This window comes from Lytechinus pictus, chromosome 12 (assembly GCF_037042905.1).
Source record: "Lytechinus pictus isolate F3 Inbred chromosome 12, Lp3.0, whole genome shotgun sequence".
Taxonomy (NCBI): domain Eukaryota; kingdom Metazoa; phylum Echinodermata; class Echinoidea; order Temnopleuroida; family Toxopneustidae; genus Lytechinus; species Lytechinus pictus.
In genome coordinates this window covers 31,226,305-31,251,771 of record NC_087256.1, presented here as the reverse complement: position 1 = coordinate 31,251,771, position 25,467 = coordinate 31,226,305, and the positions used below count along the sequence as shown (strand labels likewise).

At 35.8% G+C, this 25,467-nt stretch overlaps 1 protein-coding gene across 3 annotated transcripts; it reads right to left on the bottom strand.

The window, feature by feature from the left end:
• Positions 1–311: 311 nt before the first annotated feature.
• On the bottom strand, positions 312–25,070 carry LOC129272739 (allantoicase-like). Of its 3 annotated transcripts, none has more exons than XM_064107353.1 (12): positions 25,040–25,070; positions 20,264–20,382; positions 19,859–19,921; positions 17,157–17,370; positions 16,621–16,706; positions 14,786–14,906; positions 13,944–14,014; positions 12,278–12,412; positions 7,093–7,197; positions 5,418–5,475; positions 4,461–4,570; positions 312–3,114 (listed from the first exon to the last, which is right to left on the bottom strand). In XM_064107353.1, exons 2-12 carry the CDS (start codon positions 20,312–20,314, stop codon positions 2,974–2,976), a joined length of 1,155 nt encoding a protein of 384 aa, XP_063963423.1. In that variant the 5' UTR covers positions 20,315–20,382; positions 25,040–25,070; the 3' UTR covers positions 312–2,973. The 3 variants fall into 3 exon arrangements, with proteins under 3 accessions (XP_063963423.1, XP_063963422.1, XP_063963421.1); XM_064107352.1 differs by lacking the exon at positions 25,040–25,070 and adding an exon at positions 24,969–25,027; XM_064107351.1 differs by lacking the exon at positions 25,040–25,070 and adding an exon at positions 24,883–25,016.
• Positions 25,071–25,467: the final 397 nt, after the last annotated feature.

Below are 25,467 nucleotides of genomic sequence, written 5' to 3'. Positions count from 1 at the left end.
AATTTATGGTAAAAACATTTAATAATTGTAAATTCCATCTCTGAAAATGAGTTTCCTTTTTTGTGGGGCACAGTGTATATATGCACACACACTCTCTGTCTTGCTCCTTGCCACCTCCCCTCTCTCCCTTGTTCTCTCGCTGATATTTAATTTCAAACCTCTCTCTTCCCCCCCCCCCCCACCACCACCACCACCTCCATCTATCAATCTCACTCAGTGACTGGATGGAATAACACAAATAATCATAAAATAATAATTAAAAAAACTTCTTCCCAATCAAAATAAAACACCTAAACACAAACACACAACTTGTGTTGAAGAAAACAAAATCAATTAGAGAAAACCAGTGTAGAATATCTAAAACAAAGAATATATTTTTATTTTGTTTAAATTTTGAAGCAAAAAAGCGCAACATCATTCAAAGAATATACGCAAGTTATTTCTGAATGGTATTTAGAAAATGGAAAGAATTGGTACAATATTTATACTGTTCATATACAGTAAGTGCTTTCTATTGACAAAAATTCAATTATTGTTTTCATGATATATGGAGAGTCAGTTATACCACACAATTATAATCTTTTTTTAAGACTTTCATTACATTAATATATTAATATGAATATTGAAATATTAAAATGTAGAATATGAGGTTTAATATGGGAAACATATACATCTCTAAAAGGGAAAGAAATTGTATTTAGAAAGCCAAACTTTACAGAATCGACACCAATAACTAATGAAATCCCAATAAGCCACAATTATTCTTAAAAATTCTGACACCACTTCCAAGTTAATAAAAATCTTAAGTTTCTACAGAGCAATGATTATGAAATAAGTCAAATAAACAATTGCAAAAATTTGGTTTCATGATTTATGCAACAATGATTACAGCACATTCTTCATCTTTTGAAGATTTTTCACTCATTGATTTAAAAAAAGGAGAAATATATATGTATCATAAAGTTTATCTAGCTATATACATCTACCATTATTCAAAGGGCAAGAAACTCCTAATAAAAACAGCAATAAGAAAATACTATAATACTATGCTATATAAAAGAAAAAAAATAATAGAAAACATTTACATAGCAAGAACACATATACTCACTGTGATCTAAAATATCAATCCTATTTTGAGTGGGCTCTTCAGACCAAAGAGATGCCCCCCCCCTCCCTTCAGATCTGATCCATGCAAAATTTTGCATGGACATTATTTCAAAAAGATAAGACACAGGGAAAAACAGGCCTACTTCAGAACAGAGAGGTACTACAAGTAAAATCTATGCCACATGCCATGATTTATTGTCATAAGTTCCTAATTATTTGCCATTGAGGAATTAATACAACAGCAATTAGAAATAGAAAAAAGCAAAAGGCACTCCCAGAGAAACATGAAGGGGGATGTTACTCTCCCAGTATATCTGGGAAAAGAAAGGGAGAGCAATAGGTAAGTACAACCAGAAGCAAATATTGTTTTCCCCTTTGAAACATACATACATACATACATGTATAGGCATGATACACAATGTTTGTTTTCGTTTAACAACGACGAGACCTGCAAAGAGTCTAGAATTTAGGATGGTATAGAACTTTGAACTGAGGCAAATGACGATCCTGAGTTTGGTCAAACTCATGCTGTCTGAATTTTAATTGCATTCGTCCAACTGGGCTTTCACGATGGACAGATTATAATGTGCAAGTATGAAGTACCGGCCTTTGGTAAATTCAGATAACACCTGCCAAGTGACTTTTTGGTTCCCTTTCTTCAAATTGTTTTAACTAACTCATGGCTAAAAGAGGAATCTTCTATGTTATACCAGATGAAAATAGGAGACTAATCTTTGCAATGATAGGTCATTTTTTGCATGTGATTAAGTTATGATAAATCATCAATAAATCTCAGCTTCGTTATTTGTGGGATAGGATCAAAATCTATCAGAGTGAGCAAGAGGAAGTAAAACTAGAAAAGGAAGTAATTCTCTTTTGGAGCATCTGTTTACGCTCAATGTTCACTTATAACAGAGCCAAAGGATGTGTGCTGCCAGACAGTAACACTACACTGATCTATAAACATTTCTGTAAACACACATTTTATCTTATTAATATTATATGAATGCATGTATATTTATCAGAGTGATCATTTTTGTTTTTGATGTGTTTTTTTCTTTTTCAAATCAGACAGACTGACATAAGAAATATATAAGACTATGAGAGGTAGATACATAACACAAAATGGCATGCTTATATATGCATCCACATCCCCCCCCAAAAAAAAAAGTAAGGATAAAAATTTTCAAGACTCTTAACATTATTTGACTTTGATATACATTACTATAACATAGATACATATACATGTATTCAAAATAACCAGAAAACAAGAAACACAATAATCTTCCTATTCTATAGAAAAATTTTAAGAACATTAAATCTGATTTTATCAGAATAAAATCCACTGGGATCACATTCGAAAGCGAACAATGTCCTGTAACAATCTATAATTCTATTTTACAATTTGGAGGTAATTGTGTAAATGTGTATGACATCTCTAAACAAATGTTCGAACCTCTATTTCAAGAGCAACCACGTAAAATAATGTGCTCTCTAATATGAATACTCATAGATGCCTATACACAAACATGATACATTTTCTTATGCAAGATTAAAAACATGATAAGTTTTCTTATGCAAGATTGCAGATGCCTAAAAAAAGTTTCTGCAAAACTCGCTTATGGAATTGATGTTTCAAACTCTTCATGTGCATCTACATGTATGAACCATTCATTTCATATTTGGGTTCAAAATAATTTTGAAAAAATGAAATTTATGATCATGTAAATGAATATAGTGTACCATAAATGGTTTGCCTGTGTTGCAAAAAATTCTAGGAATCCCAGTTTCCATTTTTTTCTGGGAACACTGTATTTCACTTGATTACCTTGTAAGTGCTACAATATAATAAAACAGAATGTTATATTATAGTCTTGATGATATTCGCCCCCACAATCTCAGTCTGCTAATACCACCGTCTGGTTTCATGGTCAAGCGGACGTGAGTGACCGGTCCAACATTGACCAATGCATCCTTTTTGTAGTGATGTCTTTTATGAGCAGAGAGCTAGAAGAAAAAAAAATGAAATCTGAATTCTCAATTTCGACATGGTGTCAGTTCTTCATTTTCACCCTCCGCCCCATTTTTTTTCTTTCTATCTCACTCAATTCTCATTCTATTATCCATTATCCCCCCCCCCTCTCTCTCTCAACCCCCCCCCCCCCCCCCACCTGAGCTTATCCCTCTCTTCCTATTACCTTCCATGTCATGAAATATATCTTGCAAGTTGATATTAAATTTTGATACAATATTGTAAACATGTTTTTTATTGTTTGCTTTGTAATTATATTGCAATTCATGAATTTGTGAATTGACCCCTTAAGCATGTGCTGCTGGTCAATACTGATATGTGCATGCCATGCATATACAAATTAAAATATACACATGAATAATAACAATTTGTAAGCAGATATTCTGTTTGTTAATTAACATAACATATTTGATTATTCATTCTAATTGATAGGTGGATAGTTTCTGTCATTTGTCAGCCAATAAGAGCAAGTGTTATCTCATAAACAGAGATGGAGACTTTATCTAGCAGACATCAATTGTGATGAAGTTCAAATTTTGTTTCTTCAATCTTGATAGCCACAACAAGTTTCATGTGTGACAGCAAGGAGATTTAACCCTAAATAGAATTGGCTATTTCGATGCTTAAGAAGACTGAGGGGGGGGGGCGATAACACCCTTATGATCTCTGCCATCGATTGTGCGATAGCTACGAAAATTGGCACACGCGTTACCCATGGCATAATCTACAAAACTACCACGACCAAGACTTCTCTCTTGGAATTCTTCTCTCTTCTAAGTGACTTTAAAAAAAAAATTATTCCTTCTTTCTTTCACTATTTCAAAATTTGAAGGGGAAGTACCCCCCCCCCCCCCATCCCCTGCCCCTTCATTGTATCACCACCCCTGGATGGATAGAAATCAGAAAAAGTTGAATTTTCTTCAAATATGGTGTTCACATAACCATCAGCCTTACAGTGCATAGTGGATACTTCAGTCTATGCAGAGAGTGGAATTCCCCAAGGCCAGACTGTAGGCTCAGTGAAACATATCCCAGGGGGTGTTTCACAAAGATTTAAGTCAATGTGACTTAAGAGTCATATTCAAATTCCCAGTTGCATGCGGTATAAAAGGCATCACCGCATTGGTCAAATCATATTTGGAGGATGCAAGCTCCTGCGATTAATCAATAAAATTGTGCGTTACATATCATGTGTGCATGGGCATTTACGCATGACCATTTACGCATGACCATAAGTCACTTAAATTTTTGTGAAACACCCCCACCCCCCCCCCCCCCCGCCAAATCGATATTTTGTGAGACTACAGAAGAGGAGTCTTACCTTAGCAGGTGGTAGAATGGTCTTCCATCTGAAGGAATCAAAATCACCATGAGGTTTATCAGTTCTTGGCATCTGACCATACTTCTCCTCTTGATCTGTTAGAACACATCCTATTAACAACAAATCAGAGATAAAAATACAAATTATTTACTTAAAGGGGAAGTTCACCCTGACAAAGAGTAATGTTGTGAAACTACCAGAAAAAATGATAAACAACATTGGTGAAAGTTCAAGGAATATCCATCAAAGATTTAGAAAGTTATTAGAATTTTAAGTTTTCAATTTGTGATGTCATATATACGAGCAGCTGCCCTATATGTTTTGTAATATAAAATGCATTAATTTAATTTTTTGTCAAAGACCCATGATAACTTAAATATTTTTTTTTCTTCCAGGAGCGGATGTGAAATTATTTTTCTGTTGATATTATGAAGGTACAGTAAAAACCATTTTCATCTTTTTGAGAAATTGACATTTCAATGATTCTTCCTAAATAGGGGAAGCTGCTCGCATATGACATCAAATTCAAAAATTCAAAATCACAATTATTTTATTTGATTTTTAATCAATTTTCCTCAAGCCCTCACCAATATTTTTATATCATTGTTTTCATCATCATGAACTTTCCCGCCCTTTGTTCGCAGTTACAATTAGAAATCTGAGCAATCCATGTGAAGATAACAGTCATTTGTACAACTCAACTTCTTATATGCTTATATAATTCTTTGAATATGCCAAATGCTTTTTTTCTAATTCAACATAAAAAACCATATTTTTCAAGTAATCATCAGAGCAGAATTCAAGTTATTTACAAAATCAATACAAAAGGCTCAAAAGAGGTTTTGTATTGCAATCAATGGAATAAACAAGAATGGCATATCCAAGTTTGCTTTCTAGAATATAGGGCAATAATCACATGAAAGGGTGTAAATGGAATTGAAGGCAAACGTAATTTACCTTCAATTGTACAGGAATCTGGGAAGTTTCCTTTGAAATGATTGGTATCCACTTCAATCTGTTAAGAAAATCATGAAGAGAATTAAAAACCATGAAAAACAAAAACAAGCAAAAGATCTAAAGGGAACCGAGACCCTATCAGAAAATCTTTCTTATTAGAAAGAGAAAATGAGGAGCAATTTCAAACAAGTTTCACCAAATTTGGTTATAAGATACGAAGGTAATGACTCATTTTGTGGGAAACTTTCCATTTGTTTTGTACACAAATTTTCAGATTTCCCCTGTATTTTACATACTTTTTAACTGTCTCCTCCTGACCTTGACATATCTGATGTGAATTATATTTTCCCATGACATATGTTTCATTCAGAAGGGGGTAAGAAGCCATTTGAAAAATAATCAGGAAAATATGAAAACAAACGGGAGAGTTGTCTATAAAATCAGTCAGTTTGAGGCATGTTTGCCAATTTGAGGATTCCCACAGCAATAACAACAAGACTTTTTCAAACTTCTGTAACTCGCTTATTCTATTAGATGAAACATTTTTTAAATCATTCCTGTTATTTTACTCTTTCCAATATTAAACTGATTCTTACCTTGGGTTTTGGTTTCTTTTGTTAAGAAAATCTAAAAGAATTTCAAATTTTAAATCAAATATTCATCTAATTAAATAAACAACTCAGACTGACCGGTTAACTTTTCTCACATAACATCAAGAAAGTATAATACATAAATGCAAAAGGCAATATTTACATACAATATGTTGTACAACAACTACAAATCTGAAGGTAATTTCAAGCTGTCCTATATGCCATAAATATCAGTAAAAACTTTGGGCAGGATTTTAAACACTGTTTTATCTTCGCATTTTATCTTTTGACAGAGATATGACAAATTCAGTAGAGATGCCATAAATGGGAGATGCCATGACTTGTCATAAATATTGTCAGAGCTTGTGTCTCTTCTGTTTAGCATGCACAAAAAATATGCAGTTTTATAAATGTCTTTCATTCTTGTTATATACAAAACATATGACAAGGCCTACCATATTAGGTTGGCATGCAACTATCATATGACTTTGTATAGATTCACGATCATCAATATCATGAATTGATTTGTTTAGTGCAGAGTTACACAATTTTTTTATAAATCATAGTGGCCCTCAAACACATCATAGGGGAATCAAATGATCGACACAGGACCATCGAACATCAGCGTAATGTCATTATTGTACGATCGGCATAAAGGCACCGTATTATTCCCATTCAGAAATTATACAATGAAGGAAATCGTGTGATTAGCGAAATACAAAAAATAATAATAATAATAGGCATTCATAGCGCCATCTATCTAGAAATATTCTATTCCGAGGCGCGTTATTACTATTATTACCCCGGCTTTAGCTCGAGCTGCCTTTCAGCGCTCATGCATTCAAGGAATTAACCCTGCCGGGTACCCACTCACCTCACCTGGGTTGAGTGCAGCACAATGTGGATAAATTTCTTGCTGAAGGAACCCACGACCCTGTTTCAAAATCGGAAGACTAAACCACTGGGCCACAACGCTCCACTTCAGGCACCCTTCATGCACCCTGTGATGATAGTACACCAAACCTGAGTGGAGGGCAGCAAGTACAGGTTAATGTCTCCCAAGATGATGTTATTTCCTGACTTACCCTCTCAATGATCCCCTTAGTACCAAGGCGAAACACCGCCCAATCTCTGCTGGTGAATTCCAGGACACCGTTTCGACCCATCTCCAGGATCGCCGGTCTGTCACGCTGAAGTGAAAAGAGAGACACAGAGGATAGTATTGATGAAGTTTTAGAAAGTTTAATCATAATTTTAGTCAGTGGTTCCACTATATCTCATTAAAAAACTATGTTAGAACCAATTGATTTAAATCCATATCATGTTTCTTCTAATCATTTCACATTGTCATACTATAAAGTGATCACAAAATACTTCTCCATAGGATTCATTTGGAGCATTAAGATAGATTAAATTTATTTATTTATTAGTAACAAGAGGCCTGAATTCAATAAGTAAGTTAGAACCAGTTAAACCATGGTTTTAGTCAGTAGGTCAACTAGGGGTCGCCAAATGATACATCTATCTCTCACAAAAATCCTAATCATGTTTTCTTCAACTATTTTATGATATATACGTATACATAGATGTCATACTAGTATTAATCATGAACTACTAGACAGCGTTCTCGCCAGGTTCACTCTGACGCTTGGCGGCGCAAAGCGACGCAAGCCGCGCAGCGGCCTCGGTGCGTGCGAAGCACGCAAGGGGGGAGGGTTCGGGAGGGGGGTGTCCCCCCTCCCGCGCAAAGCTCGGTAGCTATCGAAAATATCAATATCGACGAGCTTAGATTGCTGCTAAATGCACCACATTTTATGTCTATTTAATGCTTCTCCGGCCACACAGCCGTAACGGTTGCGCGAATTGCGATTGAAGCAGAAAGGCAATTACTGATAACTTAAAAATTGAAGTCAATCTCATTTTATACTTACAGTTTATAGACTATTTACATCGATAAATTAACTCCATACTTTCCAATGTTCAGATCGATATCGCTACATCCTTAGAAAGTGCAATTAATTTTGTGAATGCGTGTTGTTTCTTATGTCAATGACCGACTGCATCTACGGACCGCATGCGTAGCCCTTTGAGCTTGCGCTGCGTCACGCCCTTACTAAATCCAAAGATTGTTCCGACTTTATACCTCTGTCACATTTGTTCTACGGCGGCCGTACGGCGAGTCGAAAACAGCCGTTTTAACATTTTTTGTACCAGCTGAATATAGGTGGTTACCGTGGTTTGAATAAAAATGAATAAAACGGCTGTTTTCGACTCGCCGTAGAGCAAATGTGACCGAGGTATTATTTGGAAGCCTCGGAAGTTTTCTTCCGAGGCTTCCAAATAATGGGCATCGGTATTCATGAGACGGGGTCCCCAACTTATATAATTTGCATGGTTTTTTGTTTGGTTTATTCGATACTCACTGAAACTATAACTCTCATAAGACTTCTGTTGATGATGTTTATACTAATAATTTCCAATCGAGATTCTTTTATCACTGTCAATTATTGCTGTGTTCCTTTGTATTGTTCGTTACTCACCTATAAAATAATGAATGTGCTGTGCTCATCACGAGCGTGAGAAATATTTTTAGTCATTCATTATACTCTAATATTACGAATTTGTTTTTCTTAACTGCGATTTAAAATGTTTTGAAAGTATAGGTTAATTGACAGGAAATAAGATTTCTATTTTTACATAATACATTATGTAGGCCTACAAATACAGCGTGTGAAAGAGAGGAAGAGGGGTGGGGTTGTAGGATGGTCGAAGGGAGAGAGCGATAGGGGAGGGGTCGTGGCGTGGACAATGACAAGGGGATGTTGAGATCGTGTGTGTGGGATTGGTGAAGAAGTCAATATTCGAAGCGAATACATTTTTATAGACGTGTCTATACTTCTACCGATGATGACGGCTGAATAATCTTTCTTACATGTATATTTTGGTGAATTAAAAAAATATTTTCTTGCACAATGAGTGGGATGATCGAGGTACGTGATTCAATAAATTGCATCACAATATCACTATAGGTGTAGTTTGAAAATCACGAACAGTTTATTAAAAATGAATAAAAGAGAAAGATCTTCTTAATTTTATAGCCCCCATCCAGCGTAAACACCATGAAGAGTTTTTGAGGTCACGAAATCAGCTGATTCGCACTCAAACAACAGGTTAACAGGTCACACACGTGGGACACATTCCAAGGGCAGGAATTCGGGGAAACCCGTTTTCAAGCACAATAATTGGCTCAACCCAGAAAGTGAATACTAATTAGATCACGTGCCATCGGCTTTGGGGCGTCTCGTTCACATTCCAACTCATTTCATAAATATCATCCACTCGCAGTATAATTAGGCTAACGACGTTGCCAAGATATAACTCATATATTAAAAGCACAATTCCGATATAAAACATAAAGACATAAGTGAACTTGAAAAATTCATCCAACGATATTCAAATTATACTAGCAACTCATTGTGGGCGTGAAAAAACGATATACATATCCGATATCCTCTAAAACGTTCACACATATCAACTTCAATAATTCGTACTTGAAACGAATATCTGTGAATGAATTGCCAATTCCACTTTGTTGAAATCTATTGAATCACGTACCTCTTCCGACCCAAGGTGGATTTTCCAATCGCCATAAAGATTATGCAGCCACAATCACAGTAGACACATCCATAAATGAATATTAATTTCATGCGCTACGAAATTAATCCCCTCCCCACAAAGTCACAAACATCCCATCATTTTCATCTACATTGCCCACGGCCACCCCCCATTCTCTTTTTTTCCTTTACACAAATTAATTTCAAATGATATTTTGTTTTAAATCGTAGTTAAGCAATTGTACAACAAATTCATAAAGCATTCACTGTGATGACTAAAAACATTTCTCAGGCCCGCGACAGGTGCGCTCATTATTTAATTGGCAGGCAAAGAGTAATAAAGAACAATACAAATGAAAATACACTGTACGTATAACTCACATTAAAAAAATAAGTCGTAATGATAAAAAATGTGAATAATATTAATAAAGATTATTACTTATGAAAATTATAACAGATTCAATGAATATATGAAAAAAATCAAATTAAATTAGTTTTGGATCCCATCTAATTTTGGAAGACTATCGGATCAAGGATTTTGATGCCATGTGCGATTTGTATTATGAATGTGACCGTTGCGAGCGCGAGTGCAGTGGCACAGAACTCGGTAGACACGCCGTCGCTAAATTAATCGACAGTTATAAAAGATCGACGTAGAGATCAAGACTTTGGAAATAATGGAGTAAAATCAGAATTTGAATGTGAATAAATCATTTTGATGTAAGTAAATGAGTTGGACATTATATCAATCCATTCCATTGGCTTTGTCATTATTAACGTGATCTTTGAATAATTTTTCTCAATTCGCTCTACGGCAGTGTCATCAGAAATGCACTCAATGAATTCATCTAGATGCAGCTATAAAGGCTGGGGCCTGGGACGAGATGAAACTATATTTCGATCGAATTTTGATAGTAATTTTGACACACTTTATTTTTGACATAATAAGTGACAATATCAACTGAAATTCGTAATAATCTAAATTACATTGCCCAAGCCAGTAAACCCACGATACCTCTCTCCCCTCACTTGTTTTTGAGCGTATTTACTACCATTTTAAAGACGTAAATAATGTGAGCAATGCGATACGCAAATGCGAGGTAAACATCTTCGCACTTCCCACAAAAGAGATTGGGCCTCGAGTAGAAGGTCGTATCGTATATAGCGCACTAGTAGTAGTGAGTCAAAGAAATCCCGGGAAGAAATCGTGGACGAAATAATCGACAAGTTTATTTTAGGATCTGAAAAGCAGATTATTTTTTTATATATTATTCAGTTTTTGTGTAGATCTAGGCCTGCTTTACAGTTGTCGGCCACGGTTGTCGGGGAAGTTCAGGGTTGGCGGATTTGCCCTGAAAATTTTCAGGCTTGGCGGCGCCCGCCAACCGTGACGCGTGGTAGCGAGAACGTTGCTACTACATCTGTGGCACTATAACAGATTTAAATTGTTTTGTTATCTGTACCAGAAACCGGTATTCATAAAGCTCAAGAAAATTTGACTATGGTTTTTTTTTCTGGTTTCATTAGAAAGAAACAAAACATATGCTCCATTTTCATCAAATTTATTCTTGTAGGCACTGGCAATGCCAAATAGAATTAAAAACAAGAATTACAATGAAGGGTCTTTCTAAATAAATGTTGCAATTCATTTTCCTAACCCTCTTTTCATCTGCAGCCTTGCAATACTTCATATTTTCTGTGACAATTTGTTAGGACAATAACTTGCATGGATGGCCATTGCAATGCATTATGTTTCTTGGCAACTGATGCTTTAACTTGCATATTCAAGTAATAAAGAAAATAAATCAAATGACCTGATACTTTTACTCATTTAATAGATCTAAAATGATCCAAAATTTGATTATACTACTGAATATGCCTACTTTTTGTTCTTATTTTGATAATGATCTCATACTCTTTTAATTCAACTTTTGTATAAGAATGAGTATGTATTATGTGCACGCCAATATTTTGTATCTGTTTTTCCTTGATTATGTATATTTTTTTAATGCATTGTAATTTGTATGTTTGCATGTACACAAAATGAATTTCCACTAAGTTGGACCATAAAACAACAATATATAGTCGTCTCCCTTTATGTTTGAAATAAGGAGTCGCTGACTACTTAGCACAGATGCAGTGTGCACCTTGTCTACGGTTTATTTCCAATACGTCTAATGCCAATTCGTCCAATTGCCAACTCGTCTACTATCATTTGGTCTACCATCAGTTCGTCCACTCACCACATGGTCTACTTTCATTTAGTCTAATGCCATTCCATCTAATAACCAGTTGGTCCAATAGCCATTTAGTCCATACACCATTTGGTCTTATTGGACCAAGTGTTGAATTGTGCAAAATGAATGAAAATGAAATGGATATTAGACCAACTGGTTATGAGAAGAAATGGTGATTAGACAAAGTGATGATTGGACCAAATGGTTGTTAGACGAAATGTTGATGGACGGAATGGCATTAGACTAAATGAAAGTAGACCATGTGACGAGTGGACGAGTTGGCAGTAGACAAAATGGCAATTTACCCTCGACTACTTGTTTTCATTCTTGCATGGTTGTGAGGCTAGGGGTTGTAAAAATCACAATGTTCATGAGTGAATTGTTTCTTGAAATAAAAATTATGATCTTTGTTTCCATACCTTCCTTGCCGTCTCCCACCCATCAGCCATCGTCACCGATCTTTCCTTAGTTATCAAGTTCTTAGGGTAGCAGAACTTAGCATCGCTGAACCCTACACAAACTCCACCGTTCTCCACAGCTACCAGATCAATCAGCTAACAAAGAAAAGGTTCAAAATTTGGAATAGGAAAGAAAGACAAAATATAAGACGTAGGTTAATAGTACAGAGGGTTTTCAAAGAAATCCTTAATGTTGATGTGTGTTGTATTTTGTACTGTTAATTAGGATTAACAAAAAATAAATAAACTTGCGCCTGTAGAAACTTTCAAGATATCTGTGACTGAAAAATCCTATTATTTCTCTGTGGGGAAAACAATTGTAAAACATGTAGTAGTTCAAATCTTTATTTCATTTCAATTCAACATATCAGATACAAACTTAAAGATTTACATTTTTCAAAACAATAGTATAAAAATAAAACATGGAAATGAGGGGGTCCACTAAAAGCAATTATTGCAAACCGTGGATCACCCTTGAGAATATATATAAATAATTGGGTAGTTAATATGACACATTCGTATATAATACAAAAAAAGAGGAAGAAATTAAATGGAATTATATCGGGACACATGGCGAAAGGTCCTTCTACAGTGCCCCCATTCTTTGGAATTCCCTGCCCGGTACTCCCTGATCACAAAATAATCCTGGACTTTTCAAATCCTAACTTAAAACATTTCTCTTTAATAAAGCATTCAATTAAACCATTCCTTATACTTATGCCACATGTAATTGATTAATGTTGATGTTGTGTTATTGTAAGCAATTTTCTTATATTTTCTTTATCATTGTATAATTTTATTTCTGTAATTGTTATTGTAAAGCAATTCTTATATTGTATAATTTTATTTCTGTAATTGTTATTGTAAAGCAATTCTTATATTGTATAATTTTATTTCTGTAAAGCACATTGAGAGTCCTTACAGGTCTAAAATGCGCTATAAAAGAACTTCATTATTATCATCATTATTTACGAGTTTTAGGACTAAGAACGGGGTCATAAACCAAGTAGTGTTAGACCAAGTAGATATTAGATGTAATGATTATAGCCTAACTGGAAATTAGACAAATTTGTAAATGGGCTAAATTGCAATTTGATTATATGGTTAGTAGACAAACTAGTTGTAGATGGAAAATAGACAAAGTGTGTAAAGACCAGGGCCCTGTCTTACAAAGAGTTGCGATTGATCCGATCAATCGCAACTATGGACGGCCAGCAACATCAACATCTATTATGCACGTTTGTTCAAAATATTTTCTAGCTACGATGTATATTCATGCATTGTTTTCTTAAATTTCTCTGTGCTTCTCTTTGTTTACAAAGGGCATTGTGCAAATTTCCTGTAGAAAAATTTATGACACTGATGGATTTCCATAGAGTTACGATTGATCAATCGTAACTCTTTGTAAGACGGGCCCCAGGTGCCAATTTACCATCTTCAATCCTAATATTGCTATTAAACGAGAGAAACTATATCTGGTTATTAATTAACATTGGAAAAGCAACAGTGATAGTTGGATATTATGTAAGAATATGATTAATAATGTAGATAAACATCACAGCATTTACATATGAGAAAGAAAAGCACAAAATATGATCCTAATAATTAATATATTTCAAATACTTACAGAATTTTGGTTGACTTGTGACCAGTCTGGTTTCGAATCACCATAGATCCTAAGACGTCCTATGCCACCATCTATTCAATAAACAGAGTGCAAATCAAAAATTAAACGCAAACTAATGACAGAGGAGGGGGTGAACCTAAAAATGTGGCAAACATTGTTCCGTCAGAAAAAAAACTCATCTCAATACCTATAATAATATTAATTTTGCCTGTATGAATATTCAACCCTAGGTGAAAAAATATTGGTTTTCATAAAAGTGATCAATAATCAAGACAAGTAAAAAAGACTACTTTAAGCTATGTATTTATATTCTTAAACTGATTTGAACCATGATCAGTACAGAAATTACATATTGTATTAAGATTGAATGAATAAATGATAACTTCATTCAAAACCAAGCATACATATATGAACCAATATAATGTAAATCACTGATACAAAATGTTATACATAAATATTCATTTTTCTTGCATTGGAATTCCTACACAAGCAAGGCTTGTGAGTGGGACCCTGTAATAAAGAGTCATGTATGCAAGAGTTTGTCATATCATATAGTGCAGTTTACTTGCACTAATGGAAACTACTATTATTTGTTTGGCGACACCTGTGCCTGGAACACAAAGTTAATTCAATCACTATGACAAGAAGGTATCTCTTCCAAATATCACTGATTGTGGGAGTGCAGGTGGACCACTGCACTGGGGTTTCCCCCTACTCTTATATGATTAGTGCAGTGGGTTCTTAACGTGCAAAGGTGGTGACTCTCGTCTACAAAGGGCCTCCATTCAACATCCTATCCGAGGGAAAAAAATACAAGCAGCTGAGCTAAAATGCTTGGTTACCTGGATACATGTTCAATCTGATATGGGTCCATCTTTTCTCGCTGTTGACCTGGAAGTAGTTATGGCACGTTTCCTCTGTACCTGACCTGAGCGACGATCTAGGAACTATCTCTTCCCATGTCTTTTTTAGAAAAACACACAATGAAATACGTTAGATCATCAACCGTGTATAATTTTCAAATAAATGTTAGGAACCATCGCAAAATTTTTCTTAATCCCCAATTGTTTTCTGATCCAAATGAACCAATTTGCATATTGCAATGCAGAAAGTCATATAAATCAACATTTTACAAGCTGTATACCTATATGTATATGTATATGCGAATGACAATAAAGGTGATATCACAAGGCTGGGTACTATATACTTATATAAACCAAAAGACTTACCCCATCATTACAGGGCTTAAAATATATGTTTCCTTTCTGTAGATTTGTAAAATAGCCTTAAAAACAGACATACTGAAGCTTTTTCGACATGCATTGTTCAATTTAATTCAATTCATTTCACATCTCTTAAAAATTACAAACAACATATCAAAATAATGTAACTTATATACAGGTCGATAAGCAAGAACAAATGAAAACAACAAAACAAAGGCAAAACTATCTATTGGTTCCATTATATATTGATTCGCTCTAGCGTTCTGGTCATTCATGCAATTTTACTCCGCTGAGTGCATGCCGAAAAGCTTCAGTATGTCGGTTTATAATAAAGGCTATTTTATTTTACGGTTTTGCGCTACCAAAAACCCATTTATTTCTGTATATTATAGAATTGGCCAAGGATAGAATTTGCTGCCCACTCTAAAGTGAAATACATGCACTTTCAGAAAAAAAGTAATGAAATATAAACCTTGAATTTATATTAACAAGTGGAATGCCTCTGGCCGTCTCACCTGCATCACGCGATTCAATATAGCAGCAGTGCTGATTTTGAAAACTACTATAACTCGCACAAGATGTTCAGTGATACTTGGTTACTCTTATTTCCACGTTTTATGAACTAGACCAATACACTTATAGAGATATGATGGCAATTCAACAAATACCCCCAACGTGGCCAAAGTTCTTTGACCTTACATGACCTTTGACCTTGATCATGTGACCTGAAACTTGCACAGGATGTTCAGTGATACTTGATTACTATTATGTTTAAGTTTTATGAACTAGACCAACACACTTTCAAATTTATGGCTGTAATTCAACAAATACCCCAATTTGGCCAAAGTTCATTGACCCTAAATGACCTTTGACCTTGATCATGTGACCTGAAACTTGCACAGGATGTTCAGTAATACTTGATTACTATTATGTCTAAGTTTCATGAATCAGATCCATAAACTTTCAAAGTTATGATGGTAATTCAACAGATACCCCCAATTCGGCCAAAGTTCATTGACCCTAAATGACCTTTGACCTTGGTCATGTGACGTGAAACTCATGCAGGATGTTCAGTGATACTTGATTAACCTTATGTATAAGTTTCATGAACTAGGTCCATATATTTTCTAAGTTATGATGACATTTCAAAAACTTAACCTTAGGTTAAGATTTTGATGTTGATTCCCCCAACATGGTCTAAGTTCATTGACCCTAAATGACCTTTGACCTTGGTCATGTGACATGAAACTCAGGCAGGATGTTCAGTAATACTTGATTAACCTTATGGCCAAGTTTCATGAACTAGGTCCATATACTTTCTAAGTTATGCTGTCATTTCAAAAACTTAACCTCAGGTTAAGATTTGGTGTTGACGCCGCCGCCGCCGTCGCCGTCGGAAAAGCGGCGCCTATAGTCTCACTCTGCTATGCAGGTGAGACAAAAATTTATCTAACCTCTGTCTGCAATTTCCTCATCTCCTCAAATTGTTCTTCAGTTGCTTTAGATCCCATTGCACTAGATCGGTCTGGGAATTCTACGTCTGTAGGCAAACAAACAATTTTATACAGACAAATTGTGATACCATTATTAGAAATTCTATACTTTTCCTTCATTTGAGTCAATGGGGGGGGGGGGGGGGCATGATGACCCCTATTCTGATCTCGGCTGCCGTTCACACGATCTGGGATCTCACAATTCTACTGATTATTCCTTACTTTTCGCTGCGCTTGGGATTCATCATTCACTTAAAATATTACTTTAATTTTTTCGTTTCTCATGTGGACTGTGGCCTCTTGTCACAGGGAAGAGTGTATGACCCACAAGCCTCTCCAAATGAAAGATGGGAGCGCATGAACATGTATAATGAAATATACAAATTCACACATACATGTATCAACACTTATTTTCATGTATTTAAAAACCTTGGCAGAGACTTAAAACTCCAGATAAATTCTAAACCTCTTTTTGTAAATTCAAGTTGATGTATTACTTGGTGTCAAACAAGCAGCCTGGATGGATATTCTTGGTGTGTAATTGCCTGTGAAGTGTCGGGTGTTAGCATCAACACCACGGATGACACCTGGAATGCCCAGTTTGATGATACACCAATCATGACCAGGGATGCGTTTGCGTCTTGTCTCCCATCCATCCATCTTCTTTCCAAAGTCGGTGAATTCCCCTTCCCACCAAACAGGTTCATCCTCCTACCAAAGAATTGAGAAAATATAAGATATATAAAATATAATATATATAAAAGATATTTAGGGGCAAGGCCACCCACTAATAACAATTTCTATAGCTCAAATGAAAAAGAACAAAAAGTAGCACAACAAATCTCTTCTTTTTTTTTGCTTGTCAAATTATTTTCTGGTTCGAAATCCTATATTTGTGGTTGAAGACCTTTTTTTTTTTTTTTGCTTGTCAATTTTTTGGCGGACGGTTTTGCCCCCCCCCCCCCCGTGGAAAATCCTAGGTACGCTACTGTAAGAGGGGCATTGAGGACAATAAAAATGGCATTCATAATCATGACCTTGGTGGCCTGACATTAATTTAAGTCCTGAATTTACAAAAAGATTTGATTTGTTCAATCAATTTCATGACTATTCTGATTCTATTAGAAGTAATACAAAATAGATAGTTTTTCTACTGCACATGCATGCACACAACATACAGAGACCATGCTTGCCAGAAGACTCTATAATGGCATGATGATGCCCTTAGCAGGACATCATAATACATGTATGTGACTTACCAGCCCAAAACCATGTCACCCAAAATGAATTTTGAGATTTTTAAGTATTAAGAGAAAGCACATCCTATGCTTTAAAATGAGATATAAATTGTCAAAGCTGAGCAACAATAATCCTCAAAAGTATTTGATTGAATGCAGTAGAAACTATTAAAGCAAGAGCTTCAAAAATAAGTAGGAAACCATGATTGACTTTTGAGGATTACTGAGAGTCCATAAGCATGAGATGTACACACTTCTAAGCAGTCCACTCAAAGAAACTCTTGTATGTCTTTTTTTTTCTATTCAACTTTAAAACTTAAAATTTTGACAATATAGAGAATTGTTCTTTCAGATGAGCTATTTTTGCTTTTTGAAGATCGAATTGCTATAGTGGCTATTCACAGAGAACCTTCCATGGCGCCTTATTGTTGGTTTTGGGCTGGTCACATATCTTAATGAAATAACTGCCTGTTTTGCTTACAAAGCACTTGTCTTTCCTGTCTAACCTTGATGAATAAAGTCATGGTTGATTTAGCTCATGAATCAATGATTTTTTTTTAAATTCATAGTATAGTTACCAAAGCCAATATGAACCAGTAGCCTTGTAAGCTCCACGTTGGCCTGAATTCACAAAGGTGGTTTTTAAAACCATCGGTTGAACCCATGGTTTATGTATATTTCCTGTATAAATTACGCTTATTTACCGCGTATATTAAACAAATGTCCAATGCTGATGCGCGCTTTTGTCACAGTGCGCCCAATTGACGCCTGTTGCCATGGTTAAGTACGTTATTTTATTCATGAGTCCACTGTTTTGAATTAATGAGTCCACTCTTCAAACAGAGGACTCATGAATGAAATAGCATACTTAACCATGGCAACAGGCGTCAATTGGGTGCACTGTGACAAAAACGCGCATCAGCATTGGACATTTTTTAATATATGCGGTAAATAAGCATAATTTATACAGGAAATCTGCATAAACCATGGGTTCAACCGATGGTTTTAAAAACCACCTTTTTTAATTCGGGCTTTAAAGGTCAAGTCCACCCCAGAAAATTATTGATTTGAATCGATAGAGAAAAATCAAACAAACAACGCTGCAGATTTCATCGAAATCAGATGTAAAATAAGAAAGTCATGACATCTTAAAGTTTCGCTTATTTTTTCACAAAACAGTTAAATGCACAACTCAGCGATATGCAAACGAGAGAGTCGATGATGTCCATCACTCACTATTTCTTTTGTTTTTTATTGTTTGAATACTACAATATTTCAATTTTTACAGATTTGACAATAAGGACCAACTTAACTTAACCATAAACTGTTAAAATAATAGTAATTCCACATGTTCAGGGAGAAATAAAACTTTGTTTCACTTGACAAGGAGAGGAAAATTAGAATATTTCATATTTCATATAATAAAATACAAAAGAAATAGTGAGTGGGTGACGTCGTCAGTCTGCCAATTTGCATACCGACCAGGATGTGCATATAACTGTTTTGTGAAATTAAGCGAAACTTTAAAATGTCATAACTTTCTTATTTTACATTCAATTTTGATGAAATTTTCAGTGTTTTGCTTGTTGGATTTTTCTCCTTTTTTCCAAATCAACTTTTTGTTGGGGTGGACTTGTCCTTTAAATTCTTCAAATTACTTGAATCTGGCTAGGTTCCCAACTAATAAGGCAACATTCTAAGCAGTGTAGTCTTCAAACAGAGGAGTGAGAGAACCACTTGAATAATAACACACCAATCCATAACCTAATACATTAATACCACAAATATGTTGCTAAGAAAAACAAGTACTTTTATGCTCAAAACATTTTCACCTACACAAATAGGCTAATTCATTCTCTGCATTATCGATAGCTATCATAAAAGGTATATTTTGAGACCAAACACACAGGTAATGAGATTGTTGGCCAGTTCACTCCCCCCTTTAAGAGAAAACATCCCACCTTGAGAAGATTTTCAGCAACGGCAAACCAGTCATCAGTGGCAAAAAGAATCTCTCCACCAACCTAGAGGAGGGTAGAAGAAGAATTTGTAATAATAATTCCTCTTATCATATCACATATAGGCCTTGATAGCTGTACAATGTTATTTGTATCCCATATTTTCCCTTTTCAGGGTGGGGAGTTTTGCTACTTTATAACTTTTTAATGAAAATAATAATGACAAATGATGATGATGATGACAATGAAGATGATGACAATGATGAAGATGATAGTGGTGACGATGATGATGATGGTGATGATGACCATGAGGATGATGAGGTTGATATGATGACGACGATGATGATGATATGATGATAACAATGATGATAACGATGATGGGTACAACTCTAAAGTAGACAAACATACCTTGCGAGCGACGAGGTCTGTAAGGTTTACGAAACTGGGTAAATTTGCCATCTTCTTGATTTCTGAAATTTCAACTTTCACAGGAAATTACTGACATGCACAGCAAACTATTCCTTGACCTGTAGGGACAGAAAATAATGGCACGTTATCTCACAAAATGAGCACTTAGTTATATTGAGCCCTAGGTTTGAGTTGTTAACTTGCTCTAGATTCAATGGAAAATGTGCGTATGATCATGATATCAATTTATCAAATAATGTTGAACAGATTAAGAAAGTTTGATTCTAGAGCAAGAGGGAATAAAGCTAAAAATGACAATCAAATTTTTATAAGATTTTGTGTTTGTGATATATCCAGCTTAGCAGTAGAGGCAAACAGCCAATGTAGTAGACTCCCATGAATGGGAGAGCATCTAAAGTATCAGAGAGCTGTGTGAATTTTAGTACCGGTATGAAATTCTAGAGATAGTCTTCAGTTTGGAAAACCATTTCTTTGTTTACATCTGCTAAGGATGTAGCTTAGTTAAAAAAAGTTTCAATACTTTTAGAATATTTTAAGCATTTTTGACAATGCCAATGGATTTATAAGCCAAGTAAACATATAAATAGACACCATTATCAGCTTAATAGGCCTTCAAATAAGAAAATGAGGAATTTTTTTCATTTTCAAAAGACTCAGCATTTTTAGGCCACGCCCCCTCAAAATCGTTTTTTTTTTTTTGCCCGCACTGTCCCATTTTCAACCAATTTTCTTTAAAATGATGTCGATCAGTACAACAATCTGCTTGGCTTTGAAATATCACCATTTATAGCCCACCTCTACTTTTATTGATATTTCAACGAAAGAGACCCTTGTCAGAAAATACAAAATTAAGCAACTAAGTAATTTCAATATTGTGAAATAAATCCGGAAAGGAAAAAGAAATACCATTTACAGAAACAATGCTAAAAATGACAATGATCATAAACGTTGCTTGGTCATATTTCATAACTTTATATATAAGAACATAAGCTTCAAGAATATAAAAAAATATATATGTTCAACATTTCAAAGGAGTCGAGACGTACATTTATTGCTATGACAGGGCCTACCCAGCTATTTAAAATGCGCCTTTTCGTATGGACTTTCCAACCTTTTCTTGTTATGATTGTGATGGATTCGTAAGCTATATAGACCTAATCTATATTTTAATTAGCTATTTTGTTACCGCAGATTTGTTTTTTGTTTCATTCATCATCTCAATTAAGTTAGCACAAATCCAACAATATTAATTGATTAAAATTAATCTCAGCAAACAAAAAAATGATTATGAAAATGAAATAAAAATAGATAAATGATTTAGCATGTTAAGTAACATCTTAGTTTTGTATCGATATCGCGGTTTTTTTTTTTTTGCTGAACGTTATAATCAGGTTTTTTTTACTATACATAATTTCTTTTTGAAAAATTTGTTTTCATAATTTGTTTTCATAAAATTAGAATGTTATTTATCTAATGATAAAGCATGATGGGTCAGAGGGATTGCCGCCCATTTCGATATTTCAAGTTTGGTAGAAAAAACAACTGGAAAAGTGTGGGGAAAAGAGGGAGAAAATGTGAGAAAATAAAAAACATATTTTTAAACAAATTATATGGGCCTGTATACAAATAGCGAATAGGCATGAGTGCGATGGTGCGAGATTTCGCATGAGGTGAAAGAAAGATGCTCTATTCAACGAGGCGTTAGCCGAGTTGAATAGAGTGTTTCTTTCTTTCACCGAATGCGAAATTTTGCACCATTGCACGAATAAGAATATTCGCTATTTGTGTTGTACAACGCCTCGGAAGTTAGCGAAAATATGTTTTAAAATAAAGAGTTTTTCCTGCAGTAATCTATGAAAAGGGAGCAAAAATATGGAAAGTGAAAGGCAAAATCCCACAAGCGAACACCTCGGGCAGCATTGCGCATTTAGCCAGCAGGCTATACGCGTATTGCACCTGCATTTTTACTGAGCGCAATGAATTGAATCGTATTGTGACGTCACCTCCTAAGCCGTGCAACGGTACATTTTGGACGGTACATTTTGGATGGTACGTCTTTTGTGCAACGGTACGAATGTTTGACATTCAGCCTCCCATTTGCTCGCGTACAACAAGCTAAGTAGGCGTTGTACAATATAGATTACCCCGGAGAAGTTATAATGACACCCGTTTTGCCGTGACATTGATGACAGTCCCAATATAAAAATAACTTGGCGCCATCGCATCAGAGTGCAATCGATCATCAAATGACCCCCAAAAATGTAAAGCCTAAAGGTGATGATATGTGTCAGTGTGGCAGTGACTTGCCGTAAACGCATTTTCTCTCAATGCCGACGGTGGTGGGCGGTTAGACCAAAAGCTTCAGTCTCTGTATTTTGGTTGTTCCGCTGAACTACGTTGGCTCCACTCACCATACATAGACTGAAGGGGATGGGGCCCCGTACCTACAGCCAACGTATAGTGAACTAGCGTTTTATAGATCGCGATTTAAAACTGTTTTTTAAGCAAAATTGAAAGTTTCATGGTTTCCATTATCAGGGAAATATAAATAACTTAAGTAATTGCATACCTTGGGCCGGAGTTATTGAAAAAAATCCTCTGGATGATTGAGAAATCTGTCATCTAAGACATTTTCACCTGACCTGACGGTTTTTCTTGCAAGTTGCCATCTTGAATGACGTCATTATCGTATTAACTTAATGTCTCGAATCAATATATCGCGATTATAACTAGTACTAGTACTAGTATAACTAGTATCGTTTATCTTCGGTTTCGTTCGCATATGGAGCAGATCGTATAATATCGAAAGCAATATCAATATCACATTCGTGATTGTTGACGTTCGTTTGTAAATATTTTATAGTTTGGCTGCCATTTTGACCATTTTTATCGTGTTCAACCCAATTAAACATCGGTAAAGTATATTTTTCATGCCTTTTTCATCTATATCGTTTAAAGTATTTAAATGTTAAAACATCAAGTTTTAAAAGTTTGTTGTTTATACATCCTTAGCAGTAGAGGCGCACGGCCAATATTGGAGACTGTCTCCAATGTGGGAGATTATCTCCAATATCAGAGACTTTTGTAAAGAATTTAGGTATCCAATTTCAGAGACAGTCTCCAGTTTTGGGGTCCAATTTCCTTTGTTTACATTTGCTGCAAAAGGATTAACTTGGCGGCAAATAAAAATGTGATAAGCAGATTCCTCATGAAAAATTACCCCTTTTCACCGTCTACTTTAAAAATTCACCGTCTACTTTTGTTTTGATAAGGATTTTTGTTGTCAATCACACACAAAACAAATGGGCTTCTGACCTCAGTGAGACAAAATTTTGGGTGGAAAAAATCATGCTTTTGTTGGTGTTGTTTCTTTTGTCCTTTTGCAAAGCAAGTCTCCAATGTGGGAGATTGTCTCCCCTATTGGAGAGAGTCTCCCATATTGGCCGTGCACCTCTACTGCTTAGATTGTAAATTCGATGTGTAAAATTACATCAAACTTTGGACTGTGAATTGACAAAAGGGAGGGAATGAGAACACATGCGAGCCCACACGTACACCCTACCGTCGGTAAATGGGGATTACAGTAAAATGTCAGAAATTGTTGAATAAATCCCCAGAAACGACGGTTATTCCTGTCTAGTGGGCGGTGTGCCAAGAAGATCATGCCTACGCAGGGGCTGCAGAACGGTTTTCAAAGTGGGGGGGCTGACCTAGACCAAAAGCTTCGGTCTCTGTTATGTTGGTTGTTCAGCTGAACTCCGTTGGCTTCACTCACCAAATACAGAGACCGAAGTTCTAGCGCGATCTGTACAGGGGACTCAATGGCAATATGTTTATGTACTTAAGATCGGATAAAACGGGGAAGTGAATTTGCGCGACAGCCGAGGTAAGTCACTGTTTTTGTTCCTTTTAACTTGATTTTTCTCCGTTTTTTGGCAATTAATGACAAGAGGGAATATCAATTTGCATTTTGGTCGCTTTAATTTTCAAAATTTTTATTCATTAAAGACCAAAATTGAAGAGCCCCGACGGGGGGATTTTGCATTGCAAGTCCCCTAATGGTGGCTGCACGCTAGCGAGCCGTCTGTGTACGAGGAGAAATAAAAAATTAAAAAAAGTTAAAAAACTCCTCGAAACAGACGGCTGCCAGCTGTCTAGGGCTGACCATGCTAATAATCACAATAATTTGGTAATTTTTACGTTTTTGTAGCCTACACGGTTTTGGAAAAAAGTGGGGGGCTGAAGCCCCCCCCCCCCCCCCCCCGGTTCCGCGGCCCCTGCTACGTAGGACATGTTTGGAGGTGTCTCTCCAAGGACCATTCTTCGTATCGCCCAAATCGGCTTTGTGAAACAGTTGAGCGATATCTCGTTCTTACGTAGAACGGTTCTAAGAAAGACCCGTTCATGCCCCATCTCGTCGTGCAACAGGCCAGGCCCCTGGAGCTAGCCGAGCGAGCTACTGCAGCGCCGCAGGCGCAGCGATCGCCAGCATTCCAAGATTCGCCAGGACGAAGTTAGATCTAACGTTAGGAGAATTAAGTTGGATCTAGTAGTAGTAACTTAGAAGTAGTCAGCTATCACCTATTACGTTTACTTACTTTCACTCAACATCCTCTACAATCTAACAGTAACATTCAAAACATTATTTATCAGTAACTGTAACATTATTGTACAAAATGTTCACCTGTCCCTTCTACGACTACGTATACCGGTAGCTAGGCCTACCCTTTTTACCAGCGGTATGCATGTACGTACCGTGTACCATGTAGGCATGTACCAGTAGTGCAGTGCAGTACCAGCGATCGACTCAAACTCGGATATACGGTAGTCGGATTCTGTCGATGTCGGATATTTCGGGGGGGGGGGGGGGAGGGACCGGGAGCGGGGGGGGGGTGGTTAGGATCATAACTTCCTCAAATTATTTTGATTTAATGGTATTGTAAAGGGCAAAAAATAAATACCGTATACAATATAATTCGAAATATTGAAATTGTTTTTATATGAATTCAGATTTAATTAATATGTTAAAGGAGAATTAAACTCTTGGAGCAATTATAAGTTAGCTTTTGTGAAAGCAGAAAAATCAAAGAATAAGATCAACAAAAGTTTGAGTAAAATAGGACTAGCAATAGAAGAGTTATGAGCATTTGAATGTCGAGATCACTAATGCTATGGCGATCCTC